This window comes from Micropterus salmoides, unplaced genomic scaffold (assembly GCF_014851395.1).
Source record: "Micropterus salmoides isolate LMB-PRFRI ecotype aquatic unplaced genomic scaffold, ASM1485139v1 Ms_hic_scaffold_20, whole genome shotgun sequence".
Classification (NCBI taxonomy): Eukaryota; Metazoa; Chordata; class Actinopteri; order Centrarchiformes; family Centrarchidae; genus Micropterus; species Micropterus salmoides.
Genome location: NW_024041151.1, coordinates 27,084,986 through 27,100,343, shown reverse-complemented (window position 1 = coordinate 27,100,343; position 15,358 = coordinate 27,084,986). Strand labels below are relative to the sequence as shown.

Genomic DNA, 15,358 nt, shown 5'->3' with positions numbered 1-15,358 from the left:
CTGTTTGTTGAATTAATAAATTGTTAAATTGCCAATTTGTCTTGTTTCTTCAGACTTAAATTGTCCAATAAACCAATTTTTTCTTTGGAGAGTTCGCTTAGATGATTCACCAACAGAGAACTTCTAAATGATGTCACACCTCTACAAATGGTCCGGTTTGATGTGCAACAAGCAGTCTATGGTTCATCCGAGAGCTGTTGACCTTGGCATTGGAGCAGAGGCTGTTATAAAAGTTTTTGTGGAAAGAATCATGTATGATCAGGGTGCAGTCAGGTTTGTGTGTGTATGTGTGTCATTCTTGTGGAAATAACTTGCCTGTCTTCTTTCTGGGTCATCTGGCAGAAAAGAGGATAGAGAGAGCATTTACTTTGCTTCCTTAGTTATTCCCTATTAAAATCCTAAGGATCCCCAGCGGCAGAGTAGACCCATCATAGGAGAGCTTCAGGATAAGAGCCCCTTGAATTATCCGACTGTGAGACAAATAACCCAGCCATGAGTATTCAGATCCAACTTGTGCCAGGGCAAGATGAAGTGTCTAGTCAAAAAGTTGGCTGCAAGACGGCAGAGCTCATTAGTAAGTGCAGTGCTTTCAGAATGAGCCACAAAGGTTGGCTGAGCTCAAAACCCTGGAAAGTTTACAGTGTGGTTGATGGTACAAATACAGCTCTTGAATAACTGTTACTTACTGTCACGTTAACGGCTGAGCTAACTGTTCTAACTGACATTTGGCAAGCAGTTATCAAACTCCTTAGCTCAGAGTGTTTTTGTCCCTCTTTCAACTCTTAAATGAACGAAATATGTACAATCCTGACAACAAAATGCCCGGCAGGAGTAAAGAGTACAGTACAGAGAAAAGCCTTAAGCCCATTGAGCTATTTTGACTGATTAGTGCTAGCATATTCTTGGCTGGTAAGCTTGGTAGCAATTAGCTCAGCAGCTAAGGAAATTCACCAGCCAGTAAATATTCCCTTCGCCAAGCCTCTAGAAGACACGTGGATTAATTTTGTGGTGCACTTGTGGGTGGGCCTTTAGTCATTGTTGAAATGCTTCAATGTTTGCGTGACTCTTGTCTGTCAGTAGCAGAGGTGACTCTCATATCTGTCAGATAAATATGATGCTAAAGCCAGGAGATGGTTATCTTAGTTTAGCATTAAGAGTGGAAGCTGGAGGAAGCAGCTAGCCTGGCTAGCCTAAAATAATCCACCTACCAGCATCTCTAAAGCTCACTAACCAATATGATTAACATTCAATAAGATATGACAGTGGTATCAATCTTATCACCAAACTTTTGGAAAGTAAGAGAATATTTCCCAAATTGTAACGCTATTCTTTTAGGCTAACATCAATGAAAGTCAACACTTCCTACACACGTTTCACATTTAAGGCCTTCGAGTGGCTCTTCTTTTTCTGGAAGGCTTTTAATGTTAAACATCTGTGCAGGAAATATTGATTAAATTGATGGTAGCTTAAAAAATAAACCTTTACAGTAAAAGTGATTGAAAATAATTTGTGAACCAGATAAAAAGAGGAAGACTTGCATAGTGGAGCATGTTGTTTTATTTTACCACTTGGAATTACTGCTGGGGAAATTTACATTATACTAAATTCACAATATAGTATAAGAGTAAAGGTGAAATACTGTAGTTGATTACTTGATTAGTAGTTCTAAGTACAGAAAAATAATCTGCGACCATTGTAATCAATAATTAATTGTAACTTTTTTAACATGCCAAACGTCACTTTGTTCCAGCTTGTCATTTATAAGAATTTCTCAATTTTTAAGACATATAAAATACTAAATGATTCATTTAGGATACTGTCGTGTGGTTAATCAATAGTGAAAATAAATACTCACAGCTCTATATTAGAGAACTGGTAATTCCACACCCACCTCAGCTCAGGAATGTGTTTGTGTGGACAGACGAGGGGTTCAGCCTGGCTGCAGAGTGGTGCCACCCTGACTGCTGGTGAGCGCAGGACGACGGCTGACTGAGAATGAATGTGGACAGCTGAGCAACCGCGGGGCAGCCCCGGCCGAGGGGTCGTCATCTGATGACCTTGTGCTGTCTGCCATGGAAAGCTGATTTGACAGCGCGAGGCCCAAGGCCACGGACACACATGTGGGAGTGTAGATAGCCACCAGGACTTAAACCGACAGACATGGTGTCATGAGGACAGTGAGGTGTCAGTCTATTAACAACTATGCTTTGCACATCAATTAAACAATTAGGGCTGGGTTTTTTTTCCTTTTGGCAGTACATGGTTACTGTGAATAGTCAAGGCTGTTACACATTAGGCAGGTCAAGAGTTCAGTCCCTGTAGTCAGTCAGTCCTAAGAAGTCCAGGAGCGAGATACTGAACCTCGGAGGTGTTACTCCTGACTGTGCCTGCCCATCATCTCCTGAACAGTATAAAGAAGAAAAGATACAAGGCCAAAAGCTGACACTGATGAAAAGCAACAAACCATTTTATCTTCTCCTTAACACCACTTTGTCATCAGCCTCATTCCTCATTTTGTGTATGTGTGTATCACTGGAGAATGTTATTATGGACACCTGATCCTGAGTTTGGATTATTTCAGTTGCACCAATTGCATCCATTAATTTTATTTACACATGTTTTTACTTATTTATCATTATTGTTAACTTGTTTTTAGTTTTAGTTTTTCACCATTGAGGACACTGAGGTTATGTTGTTAAAAATAAAAATTTTACATTTGAAAACATTTTTCTGAAACAATTTCAATATAAAACAATTTTTTGGGTGTCTAATTTCTTAGCTGGAAAGGGTTGTACTGGAGAAATTAAGACAAATTAACTCATCAACACTAAAGTCCTGGATCCGATGTCGTGCCAAAAAGTGCCCGTCCCCTGAAAACTGATTGCTGTACACACACGGCCTGTTAAAGCTGCATCACCCAGTTTATATGTGTCTACAGCTGCTTTTATCTGGATCAAACAGTCATGACGTGCAAATACATATAACTTTATGTAAGTAGTAATAGCAAAGGTATGTCTCTGTGAAACTTCAAAGTTCTTGTAACCGAATAATTACAATTAGCATTATGACTCTGCATTATTTTACCTGCTCTGTGCCCTAGATTTTTACCAATCCAGTCCTTTTTACCAGGTTAAATATCTTTAAAGCGGGAATACAACCCATAAAATGCACTTTTGCATTTGCGAAAATGTGACTGCAACCTCTACCTTATGACATCCTGGACCTTCGTGACTTATCCTTTAATTTTAATGCAATAAACCATCAAAACCATAATCATAAGGAAGCTTATAATGCAACTTAATATCATTTAATACACCTAGAATGCAATTCTAACTGTAAATTTCATGAAAATAAACTAAAATACAACAGTTAACATATAATTTTTTCAAAATATACCAGGCGAATGTCCATATTTTGGCAATATTTACTGTTTAAATGTTGACTTTTGTTGGGAGATATCTTTAAAACCCTATTTCTGTCCATACAACCAAGTTCCAAATAACAAAACATTGAAATATTGATAAAAACAGTGAATATTCATCAACATTCCTGTCACCAAAAGCACACCCATGGTTTACAGGCCTGTAGATTGAGTACGGATCAACACATTAATCGATCTGTCTTGAGCAGACCTTTCATTTGATACCCATTGCATGTCTATGTATCTCCAACGGGTCGGCCAGAAAACAGACAAAAAGACTAAAGTATTAAAGCGGCACTTCTCATGCTCTGCAGAAAAAGACGGGAGACGGCAGGCAGCTCATAGGTACTGTGCAACAACCAAGATGGTGTCCGCTGGGACTCGAAGCAACAAAATAGGCAGATTTTTGGACTTAAAACAGCGAAGATTAAAAAATGAAATCAAAGGTTCTGCCCTGAGCCCCGTTGCCCCCGGTACCGGGGGCGTCTGTTTTCAACAGGATATAACAGGGGTCAGCATAAGTTTGCAATTTTCTTATCAATTAAATTGGGCTGGGAACATAAGACATCTAACTATTATGACCAGTAACAGTGTTTGGTTAGCTCACTGGGTAGCATTGAAGGTTGTGTGTTGGATCCGATGTTGGGAAAAATGTTTTTTTCTTCTTCGACGAATTAATTATGATGCAAATGTTTCACATGCTCACAATAAAGCACGTGATGTGTGTTCCACCGTTTGATCAGCATCCTTCAACCTACGGACGCTTATTTTCATTCCCCCAGTATCTCCAGGCAGAGGACATTTAGGGGAATCACGTTTTCTGACAGCTATTTCAGAGGTGTGTCAAGCAAGCTACAGACTCTTTTTAATGTCATTCAGAATTTTTTAAAGTAAAAAGTTCTCAATTCAATTAATATTTTGAATTGTAAACTTATTTGGGTTAGGATGCTGAGTATCTGCTCTTTGCTTGAGTGAAAGTAGGATTTAAAGGCAGTTTTTACACAAGTTAGGTTAGGATCAGAATATTGTCATGTGTCAGAGGGCTCAGTAGATTTATGATGGCACAACCTGATACCCTTTGCATGGTCTAATGATATGCCAAAACATCCTGCAATAGAGGCAGACAACATAGCTAGGATAAATTCATTGTTGGGTTTGATATTTGTGATCTGTTGACAATAAGAGTACAAGCTATCACCAGCCTTATAATTTAACTAGTAAGGTATCATACTGTTGCTCCTATAAGGTTTATGCCAGCACAGAACAGACGTCTGGAAGCAAAAAGCATACCGTGTTCTATATAAATATCTTATGATGAAAAAAACTCACTGTTCTCCCATATAATCCAAATGATGAGTCAGTTAGCTAGGTTTTAGAAACAATAATGTTCTGAAAAAGCATCTAGTAATTTAATTTATATATGTATATCACAAATTTGCCTCAAAGGGCTTTACCCCTCAGGTATTTGTGTGGTATTGTGTATTTGTATTAGCCCCGTGCTTTGTCATTGAGCTTAAAATGAATTGCCACTTTGCTCCTGAGCTGTCTGAGCTCCAGCAATGGGTTCAATTTCCTTATACCAATGTAACAAATGTATCACAGAGTTCATAATTTCCTTCCACAAACACATTCTATCTATGCTATTATTGGCAATTAAACTCAGTGGTCAGTCCTTGATGCAGTAGTCATTGCAGCTTTCCAGGTTGGATGCTACTTTAGGTTTTGTGTGGAATTTACATAAATGCTGGTCAGTGACCAGTAAAGTCATGTTACCCTCTTGGTTGACTGGTCAAATAAGGCCTAATCACTCCCTAGAGACTCTGAAGGAGAAATAAATCACAGAGTACATTGAATTTCTTGTTGAATTGAGTCCAATTTTATGTAAAATACTTCTATTAATAAATGCATCAGATTATGCATGCAGCTCAAGTTTTTCAGAATAAACGTCATAGCTTGACATATACTCTTTGTTCAGCAGGTGAAACCTGTTGAACAGAGAGTATATTATATTCTAAGACAGTAGTTCTTTGTTCCGTAGTACTGTATCTTTCTTTACAATTAAATACTTTGCCTTGTTCCTTTAACAACTGTCAATTACTACATGCATCATTAAAAGTATTATTTATGCATCTTTTTTTTAGAAAATTGAATAGGACAGCCTGAAAAATGTCCATTTTAAATTAACTGACTCTAAAGCAAATAGAATCAGCAGTAAAAACAATTGTACAACGCAAACTTCTCCTTAGGTCATTAAAACCCGCAGACTCCCTTAAACGATGCAGACTCCATGACCGCAGTGTCTTCACTGCCAGCTACACGCCCTACGCACATCCACACACATACTTGTCCATGCTCCATTCCATCTTGGTTAGGGCAGGTAGAAGGGTAGAGGGTACCCACAATTTTGGGTCCTAACCCCTTTCTCTGCAGGCCTGATCGCCATTTTAGATCATTGCGTGACGAGCAGCCCATGTCTTCACATCCATCATGTTCCTTGCCACAAGCAGTGTGGTTGTTAGATTGCAACCAGGTGTGTGCTCGAACTTAAGAGCGAGCAAAATGCGACACACACCAGCAAAACACCTGGAGACAGCTCTATACACAGCATAAAACTTCAATTAATAGCCGAGTCCCAAATAGCCACCTATCCCGTTTACTGGCCTGGTGTGGGAACACATCTAGTCTAGTATTTATAAGTTCTTTGGATGTATAAAAACTGATGCATTGTAAAAACTCTTAAACCCCACGGGATTGCCTGCTTTCGCTGCTTCTCAGCTGCTTAGATCGTTAATACAAATATTAATGTTTACACGTATGATCAGTATGTCAGTATGGACATGCTGCACATCTGTTAGATTCTCCACAATTCAATAGTTCAGTTCATTTAATGGAAACAACAAGCCCCAAAATTCATATAGATTTACCGGTGTAAACATGTGTGAGTGAGAGTGGTCTGACTCAGCTTTAATACAGACTTCTACGGTTCTTCATCAAAACTTTACTAGGCGGTCTTTTCCTATGAACAAAAAACGACCTACTAAACAACCTAGCTCACCACAGTGTTTTTCAGAACTATATAGTTCTTCTATATAATGTTTGGTGACGTTGGCTAACTGCGAATGTCTGCCAACTGACACATCCAGTTTCACAGTAAAGGCCTATAACTGCCTTCACATTCAAACAGACTTAGAGTTGTTAAAAAGTCTTTAAGGATATATCTGTTTTCATAAATAAATGAGCTCAATGCCGCAATTTCTATGAACATTTTAGCATTTGATTCTATATGCACACAAACTCCATTTTTTTTCTCTTCCTGTCTGTCTTTCTTCCCCCACACTCCGTCATACTTAAAAGACTTTTGAAGGTGGTTATAGCGAGCAGGATATGATGGACAGTCTTGTATTTAACAGTGGATGGCCAGTCAAAGAGCACTTAACAGCTCCCTGGTAGTCTTTAGTCATACACACAAAAAAAAAATCCCAATCAGTGAACTCCTACTTCAGCCGCCTGTTAGCTCCATCAGTCTGCCAGAGCTGCAGTTCCACACTTGGATGACAATGGCCAAATTAGCTCATGAATAGATTTAAATCTCTGGTATCATTAACTGGAGGATTCTCTCTGCTGCTTGTCAAACCACACTGTCTTTATTCCATTGCTGCAGGAGTCATCACCTTCAGCTTTAATGCATCATCTTCATTCTCTGATCAACATCTTTAACGCATCATTATGATCATCCTGGTCCTCATTATTATGGCCACAACTGGCACCATCATTATCATCATTCTCATTGCCAACATCATTATTATTTTCATCATCCTTATCATTGTCCTCATTAGTAACATAATCATCACTATATTACATCCTCATCGTAATCATTATCATCATCCTCACCTTTAGTGCTTCCTCGCCCTCGACACATCATCATCATCCTTCTCCTCATCATCGTCCATAGCCTTTTCGTCATCATCATCATCATCATCATAATCATAATCAGCAGCAGCAGCATGTTCAGTTAGTCCTCATCCTCGCCACATCACCATCATCATTCTCATTACCATCATTGCCATCATCATCGTTGTCTTTTTTAAATTCATCTACCCTTCCTATCATCTTTAGTGTTCCTGATCACCATCATCATCACCACCATAATTGTTAACTTTCATCATGGACTATGCTGATACTGTTATCCACATATTAATAACAACCCTAACAAATACAAAGGTGTTCCCAGCTCTTGCTTGAACCCATAAAAAATGCAAAGGTCAATAAAGGGACATTGCAATGAATAACACGTTCGCCAAAACCACATAGCAAAACATTGAAGACAGAAGGTTCTATATATATAATAAAAAGGACATTTATGTTTCTGTGCCGTTATGTCAGTCCCGCCACGATTTTGCAATGTCACTATCATAACTATTAACACAAATTCAACAAATTCCTGCAAATTCAGGGTGATTTGCAATTTTAACCAATCATCGCAACAAATGTGCAAAACTGTCATCACCGTTTCGCGCAAATGTTGTCGTATGTCAGCAAACTCATCTCCTTGTTTGTAAGACGCAGCAGACGTGTGTTATCAACGTCTCAAATTTGACAACAAAAGTAACTGTTGTAAAAAAGTATCCAGATGTTCATTGCCAAAGTAAACTGTTGCAAAACGTGCAGTATTGTGGTCGAACGTAAAAGGAAATCACCTATCATCTAAACGGACATTTTGCCACTGCAAAATATACGCAGGGAATGGCAGAAAAGCATAGTACTATAATTATAAACACCTATAATTCTTAAGTAAAAAAAATACATCTACCTTTGCAGTTTTCACTTATAGCCACAATTCCACTGCAAATAAAACACATTTAGGCTGCAACAATCACAAAAAAGGGCCACGAAATCCTGGTCGGGACTGGTTAGTGATGATGATGATGATTTATGCTGATGATTTAATCACAAAAAATTCATTGCCCATGTAATGGAAAAGTTTTTTTTAACATAGTATATGGGGAAGGTCTGTTAATGCAGGAGCCCTGGTGTGCATTTTATTTTGTCCATTCCCTGTACTTACGACCCTCCCCAAAAAACTGAATTTAGCCTTATTAATTCAACATTGAATAGACACAGCAAAAGAATAACTAAACTAATCGAAGATATCAGAATGCAGACACTTGTTTCTAACATTGTTTTTATAGTTTTAATAAATAGTATACCTCCTGAATACTTTTTTAGCAGGTTCTCTGGGTAGATCACCTCCCTCCTGAACTACAATTGGGAACTGATAACAGATCTTTTAATATTACTCTCTTCTTCAATATCGGAGGATTGTGAGGGTGCCAGGCAGGGATATTGAGTGAGAGCTAAGAGTTCCTCCCTTTCAGCTTGGCCCAGCATCAAAACTTATTAGAAAGATAAATGAGAGCTGGACTTGCGTCTTTCTGTGCCTGTATGTCATTTATTCCTCCCCTGAATACTGGCTCAATCAGATAGCGGCCAGCCTTTCACGGGCAGCCATCATCTCTCTGTATCTGTTGACCTGCACTGGCCCTGCTGGGACTAATGTAGGCTGCTTTTGTGGCACAGAAACAACCGTTTCCTGTTCACTTTGAAACGGCTTTTGTTAAATTTGTTCTTTTTTTCCCCCAGATAAAGCTCAGATCTAAAAGTAAACTGTGTATATATGGTCCTACTATTCTATTTGGCGTTTTGTTCCCTGATTTATCAGTATAGAAGCCTTGTAATCCCAGTACTTCTTTTTGTGTTTGTGTTTTTGACTTTAATCTACAGCTTGTGTGAACTATGATAAAAGGCTTAAATCAGTTTTATTAAATGTTTTTGAATTATTAAAGCAGGCATTAGTGGTTGTCTGAAAGACTAGAAGACTAATAAGTATACCTTATCCTCAGAAGACCCTTTGTGCGCTCCCATTCTGAGTTTGTGTGTGCTTAGTGTGTTTTGTTCAGACCCACACTCAACTCAAAATGAAGTCCTTAAAAAAAGACATCCTTGACCAGTTTCCTGCAACCATGGTGATAGGAAGTGCTCTCCAATCATATTTCTGTGTTGTGTATAAGGGAAGTGCACAGTTTCCTGCTGTTTTCACTGGCTTCCTCCCATTGGTGTGTTCTCAGGATTCTGCATTTGTCCCTGGAAAGCCACGCAGTTCTCAACCAGTGATCCTGTTCTATTCAGTTTTTCTATTTTGTGCATTTTCTTTTCTAAATGAATGTACCTACAACAACGCCATCGGAATTTTGAAAGTAAGTTGCACATATTTTGTAACATTTTCTGACATACATTAATAGAGTTGCAGATTCTTTATGAATAGCATTTTGTCCCCTTATATATGCCCACATACTTGAGTTGATACACATTTAATCTTGAAAGTTTTTGTTCAGACAAGTAAACATCTGCTTGGTACAGTGAATTCACTTAAATAAAACACTGCATGGTTGTTCACAAAATTGTAATTTAAAAAGGTACTCTGTGGAGGTTTTTGACCACCAGTAGTGCTATACAGCAATGTTTTGTGTGTGGGTCCCTGTTTCGTTTGGTATCACATGCAGGAGGACACATGCTCAAGCACACTGATTGGTTTAACATCTTGTTTTAATTGGCAGTTGCTAACCATGGCTGCAAGTCAGTAAAGACAGGGAAAAAGAAAACTGCTACCCAGCCAGAAAAGGCTGTTTATCAAATTACAATCTGAAAGCAATGTATAATGTCAAATTGGTAGCATTTAGTCCCAGTTTAGCTGTTCAGCCTACAACACAACTGTTTTGCAGCATTCAGCTATTTGTATCAAAACAGCTTTAAAAACCCAGTATTCATGAAATGATAGGCAGACAAATTTAGCTAGTGACCACAGTGCAATCTTTAGGAAATCTCTGTAAGTGCTTGATGTGTAAATAAGCTGCTATTTGCTAACATGTTTGCCTTGACGACTTAAAAATGTATGTTAATGATGTGCTCACAACTTGTGCCCGCTGCCCCCAAGAGACTAAAATATCATTTAGTGGTTTAAATATAAAACAGGCTTTTCAAATGTGTTAAGAAGGAAATGCACTCAGCACATGTGTAAGGCCTCAAGGATACACACATTGTATTTTAGTGAAAAACACTTAATGTGTGTTTACAGAAAAACTGCACAGGGTAGCTTGAAGTTTTCAAATCTAAAATCTTAGAATTCTTAATATTAATAGCATAGGATTTTATGACATTGAAGATTAAAAGCAGTCATGTCACTGTCCTCTTTGATTAAAAGTCTGTTTCACCTCTCACCTATGAAAAAACCCAGTTACAGAGACTGAAAATGTTTTATTTCACAGAACATCTGACACACTGAGCCGTTTGAAGCCACTTCCATGGAGACATCTTCGCACTCTTCTAGGACTGTATTTAACAGTGGGAAATAATTTTCGACAAACAACACTCCACCACTCTTCCCTCCTGGATAAAACCTGGCAGTGATGCAGGTTGGTCCTCAGGTCACCAGCAGCACATCTCTCCAGATCCCTCCCCAGCCTGAGACTCCTGTACTCAGGAACCAACACCCATTCCTGCTGGACACCGCCCAGCCTGTCCAGGCCATCATCAATCCTAAGCGTATGGAGGGGCCCCTCCAGACATCACAGCCCCCCAGGACCTGCGGCACACCAGAACCTGCTGGGAAATGCTTGGATGTGAGGGTGGCTGTGTTTCTGGTGACTCTGGCTGGAGCTGTAATCCTGCTGCTGCTCTACAGACTCTTACAACTGAGACACAGGTGTGCACATGAGATCAGATCCCTCTAAAATCTTGACTGTATTCTTATCAAAGGAAATTTAATGTCAAATTGTCTTGCAGAGATAGCTTTCAGGTATGAAAATGTGTAAAGTACTGGTGTACAGGCAAAGTATATCCATGCAGTTGAAAATTGTTTGAGCTTTAAGGTGTAGCAGCCAGTCCTTTACTGCACAGCAGAGGATTGCTGACACCTGTGAGGCAGCAGGTGTGGCACAGCAGAGAAGCGGCTGATAATTGCTAATATATGTGTGGGAGGGCGTGTGAGAAAGAGGACAGACACATTGCAGAGAAGGGTGGTATGACTTGAGTGAGCATTTTGAGCCAATGCTAGTTTAAATCCATTTCGATTCTCGTCAATTGTAGGTCATAGCCAGCTTTTAGTGAAGTATCCCTGAAATGCATCAGACCGTTACCAACAAACACTATAAGAGGGTGTTTGTTCGTTCCTTTTACCTTTTGGCCCCTGTGATGATCGACTGGAAAATCTATCTTGGATCTTCTTACCGAATTGGTGACACTCTCTTGGTTTCTAACACTGGCGACTGCTCTCCTGTAAAATCTCTCAACTGCCAACCAAGAAATAATAATCTGCCATTTCCTTATTACCCCTAGAAAAATGAACCCCCCCTCTGCTCTTCCCACTTCAAGAACACAGAACTGTCTCATATTACCCCTCTGTTGGACACAAACTTTTCTCCCAGCCTGGCCTCTCTTCTCCACATCCTCCAGTCTCGTTTGAGAGTGAATTCCCCATACCCACACACTCTCACACACAAACACTTCAGTTATCTTGGTAACTTCCTTTTTGGACATTTGGTCAATTCATACTTGTTTAAGATGCTCTGATATAACTGAGGACTGTGTCAGAGTAAGTAGTTATAGCTCTTTGTTTTGAAATGTGTGAACTAAAGTTTTCTATATTTCTTGTGAGGTTATCCCTTACAATTACCTTTTACATCGTTAATTTATTTTGCAGAGTGGGTTACATAGAAGTTAGGCCTAAACTGCACCCCCGAGTTTCTAATGACAAACTCAATTGTATATCTGGGGCCCAATTTAGTTAACTTTAGTACCTTCAGGCCTTAAATTACTCTACAGAGGGAACAAAGAGCCAGAGAGTCCCAACTGGAAGATGCTATCGTAGCTGTGTTTCACCGTCCACTTTTATTTAACCACTCATCTATTATCTTCTGAACTGATGAACATAAACGGTACAAATACATCTTTTCTGGTAGGTCTCTGTGAGCTGTTTGTTCCCCTCTACAATAAATCTTTAATAAATAAAATAACCAGCATGTTCCCAGCAGGATACCATGTTAAAGGTTAGCTCACTAGCTACAGTACCTCACCAACTAGTTGTCGAGTTGTCACTACATCACTAAGCTAGAACCAAATATTTTGCAAAGACGTGGAGATGAGACTTGCTACTTTCTGGTGACCAGGCTTTTTGAATTGTGAACAGCCTAACTGTCCTCCAGTATTAGTGCAAAGCAAGGCTAACTGTTTCTTTACGTAATGCAGAGGCAGGACATTTATATCAATCTTCTCATCTCACCAGAAATGTTGAACTATTGGTTTAATCTCATTGAGACTTTTACCTGGTTATGAGGGGGGAACAAAGAAAAAAATTTATTTGTTTTGTGTCCTACAGGCTGAGGTTGGCCAAGGCAAGGCACACTCTGGAGTACTACAGCTTCTATCACACTGCCACTTACACACTGCAACACACTGCACTGTGTCGGGACCAGCCAGCAAAGAATGGGACGGTCCCTGAAGCTACCCCGCCTGTCCAAAACGTAACCCTGGTGACACCCAATGTTTTCACCCCACTTCCAGCCCCACCAGTGCCTTCTCAACCACCACTGCCAATCCCCTCACCTACTGTCCTGCCTCCACCACCACTTCACACTTCACCTTCTCTCCTTCCAACACCTACTGTCCTCGCCTTCCCTCTCCCCCTGCCTGTGATCCACACCACCCCGCCTAGCCCTCACCTGTCATGGGGCGCCTGCTCAGACGCAGATGTGTACTCTCGGATCGGAGCTTTCAGGCCCTCTAGGCTCTCTAGCCTCTCCAACCAATCAAAAGTCATCCTATTTGAACATTCGTCTCTCTGACCTCTGCAAGACTGTGATCAGTATGTTGTCTCTTAATTCAGACTGGTGGAAGCACTACATGACACAGTGGAAATTTCTTTCCCTGAAGAACTTTTACAACTTCACGTCTATTCTTGTTTTGGAGATAAATGAGAAGCTCTCATGATTCAGAGTCTTACAACCTCCAGGATCAGGTTTATTTTATGAATACATTATATTGTAAATAGTAACTTTTTCTGTTGGTAATTTCAAGTCATCAATCTTTGAAGTATGTAGATAGACAATTCTTCAGACCTGCAGAAGCCCCCTCGGTTCTTTAGAACTGAAGAAGATCCTCGGATGAGAAGCAAAACATCTTCAAGTATCTTCAACCAGTCCAGTTGCCCTTGATTTTAACCTTCCTTGGATACTGGTTGGGTAATGTCATGGCTGATCCCTCATGTGCTACACCACCTAATACAGTAATCAGTTTTTGCTCCTGTCACTTTCAGACCAAGGTCAGTGATGTCAGATATGGCACCTGTGGCTTAAATGCCTTATGTAGAACGATTAAGTGGTTTGCTTGGTATAATGTGCGAGATCATGTGTCTCAAATAACTCATTGAGACAACAGACAAACATGAGAGTGGTATTGATCTTCACACCAGAAAGTGAAGTACATTTCTCAGAATGTCAAACTTTTGCTTCAGCGTATGAATAAACACTGGAATGGCTCTTTAAGTTGGTCTGACTTAAGTGACAATCACATCTAATTACAATGAGTTGTTGAGAAAAAAGTTGGTTGATTAATTAAATAGGTTATGGCATTTCACTGGTGTAATATCACAGAAGTCTGATTATAAAGTTAAGGGTGAACTCTGAAAGTTGACTCTCCAACTAAATAACACAAGTTAACAGAAATTGTTACTGCATTGCAACCAAATATTTAACTGAGTCTTTTTAACTGACAATTATAGTTCTAATATATGTCTTCATTTTTACGCTGTAGTTACTGTAGCAGAGCCCATTGTTTACCCAAAAGGGAGGCATTTCCTGAGCTGGTTTTCCATGGCAGGGTCCCTCCCTATTTCACACCATTCTCTGCGTTCTCTGTGTTTCCTCTGTCTCTCTGAATTAATCTTACTTTGCATTACAGTCTTAAATTATGACTCTGCACATTTTTATTTAAAAAGACAAGAATTTTAAATTGTCTGTTTGTCTCTAGAACTGTCAAAATCACAGTACCACTATGACCGAAGATATAAGACTTACTAAGACTTTTACAGATGAGCGCAGATTGGTCATTGTCTAAAGTAGCTTTGTTGACACACAGGTACTATTTGTCTGTTGTTATGATAACCTTTGCATCCACATTGGCTCCAACAAGCTGTTAAGATAAATTTTCTTTCAATATTTAACCATGTTTTCCCAACAGGCCTCTCATTTATAATTCAACAACTGCTTGTAAATTTATGAGGGAAGCTGTTTTAGTCGATGGTGGTTTGTTGCATGCCGGGGTGAAAACCGAGACTTTGCGTGACATGCCTCTTTAGTCTTTTCTGTATATAAGTCTGCTCGTGAGGCTGCTGTCTCCATACTAAAAGCCAGTTAATTCAATCTGTGCATGTGCTGCAGCGTTGTCTCTTAATTGGTTGTAAGCTGAGCAGGAAGGACATTTGTAACAATACTGCTGCGGTAATTAAATAAAATGAGGGAATGTCATGCAAGGATGAATATGAATGTGTTTGTATTCTGAATCTTTAGTAATATTAATTGAAGGTTTTCATCTCAAAATGTTATTTAGCCATTATGAAATTCTAAAAGAAATGCTTCATACAGCAGTAAAATATACATGATGCCATCATCATCGTATTGGTTCCTACAGATTACGGTCCTAAAAACTAAATTTCAAATCGATTTTGTGTCTCCTTAACATCATTAAGACTAGGTTGGTGTTACATTTGTTAAATGTATAGTATATGCATGTATAGTAGAACTTAAAGCAACATTATGTAGTATTTTTATCTTAAAACAACAGCTTGAAAATAATTTAAAAAGTGTCTCTGCCATTACCACTCGGGGC

At 39.2% G+C, this 15,358-nt stretch overlaps 1 protein-coding gene across 1 annotated transcript; it reads left to right on the top strand.

Annotated features, from left to right (window-relative positions):
* Window positions 1-9,533: 9,533 nt before the first annotated feature.
* Window positions 9,534-15,009, top strand: LOC119914909 (proline-rich protein 36). Its single transcript, XM_038734440.1, has 3 exons — window positions 9,534-9,675; window positions 10,744-11,180; window positions 12,852-15,009. Exons 2-3 carry the CDS (start codon window positions 10,885-10,887, stop codon window positions 13,315-13,317), a joined length of 762 nt encoding a protein of 253 aa, XP_038590368.1. The 5' UTR covers window positions 9,534-9,675; window positions 10,744-10,884; the 3' UTR covers window positions 13,318-15,009.
* The last annotated feature ends 349 nt before the right edge of the window (window positions 15,010-15,358 follow it).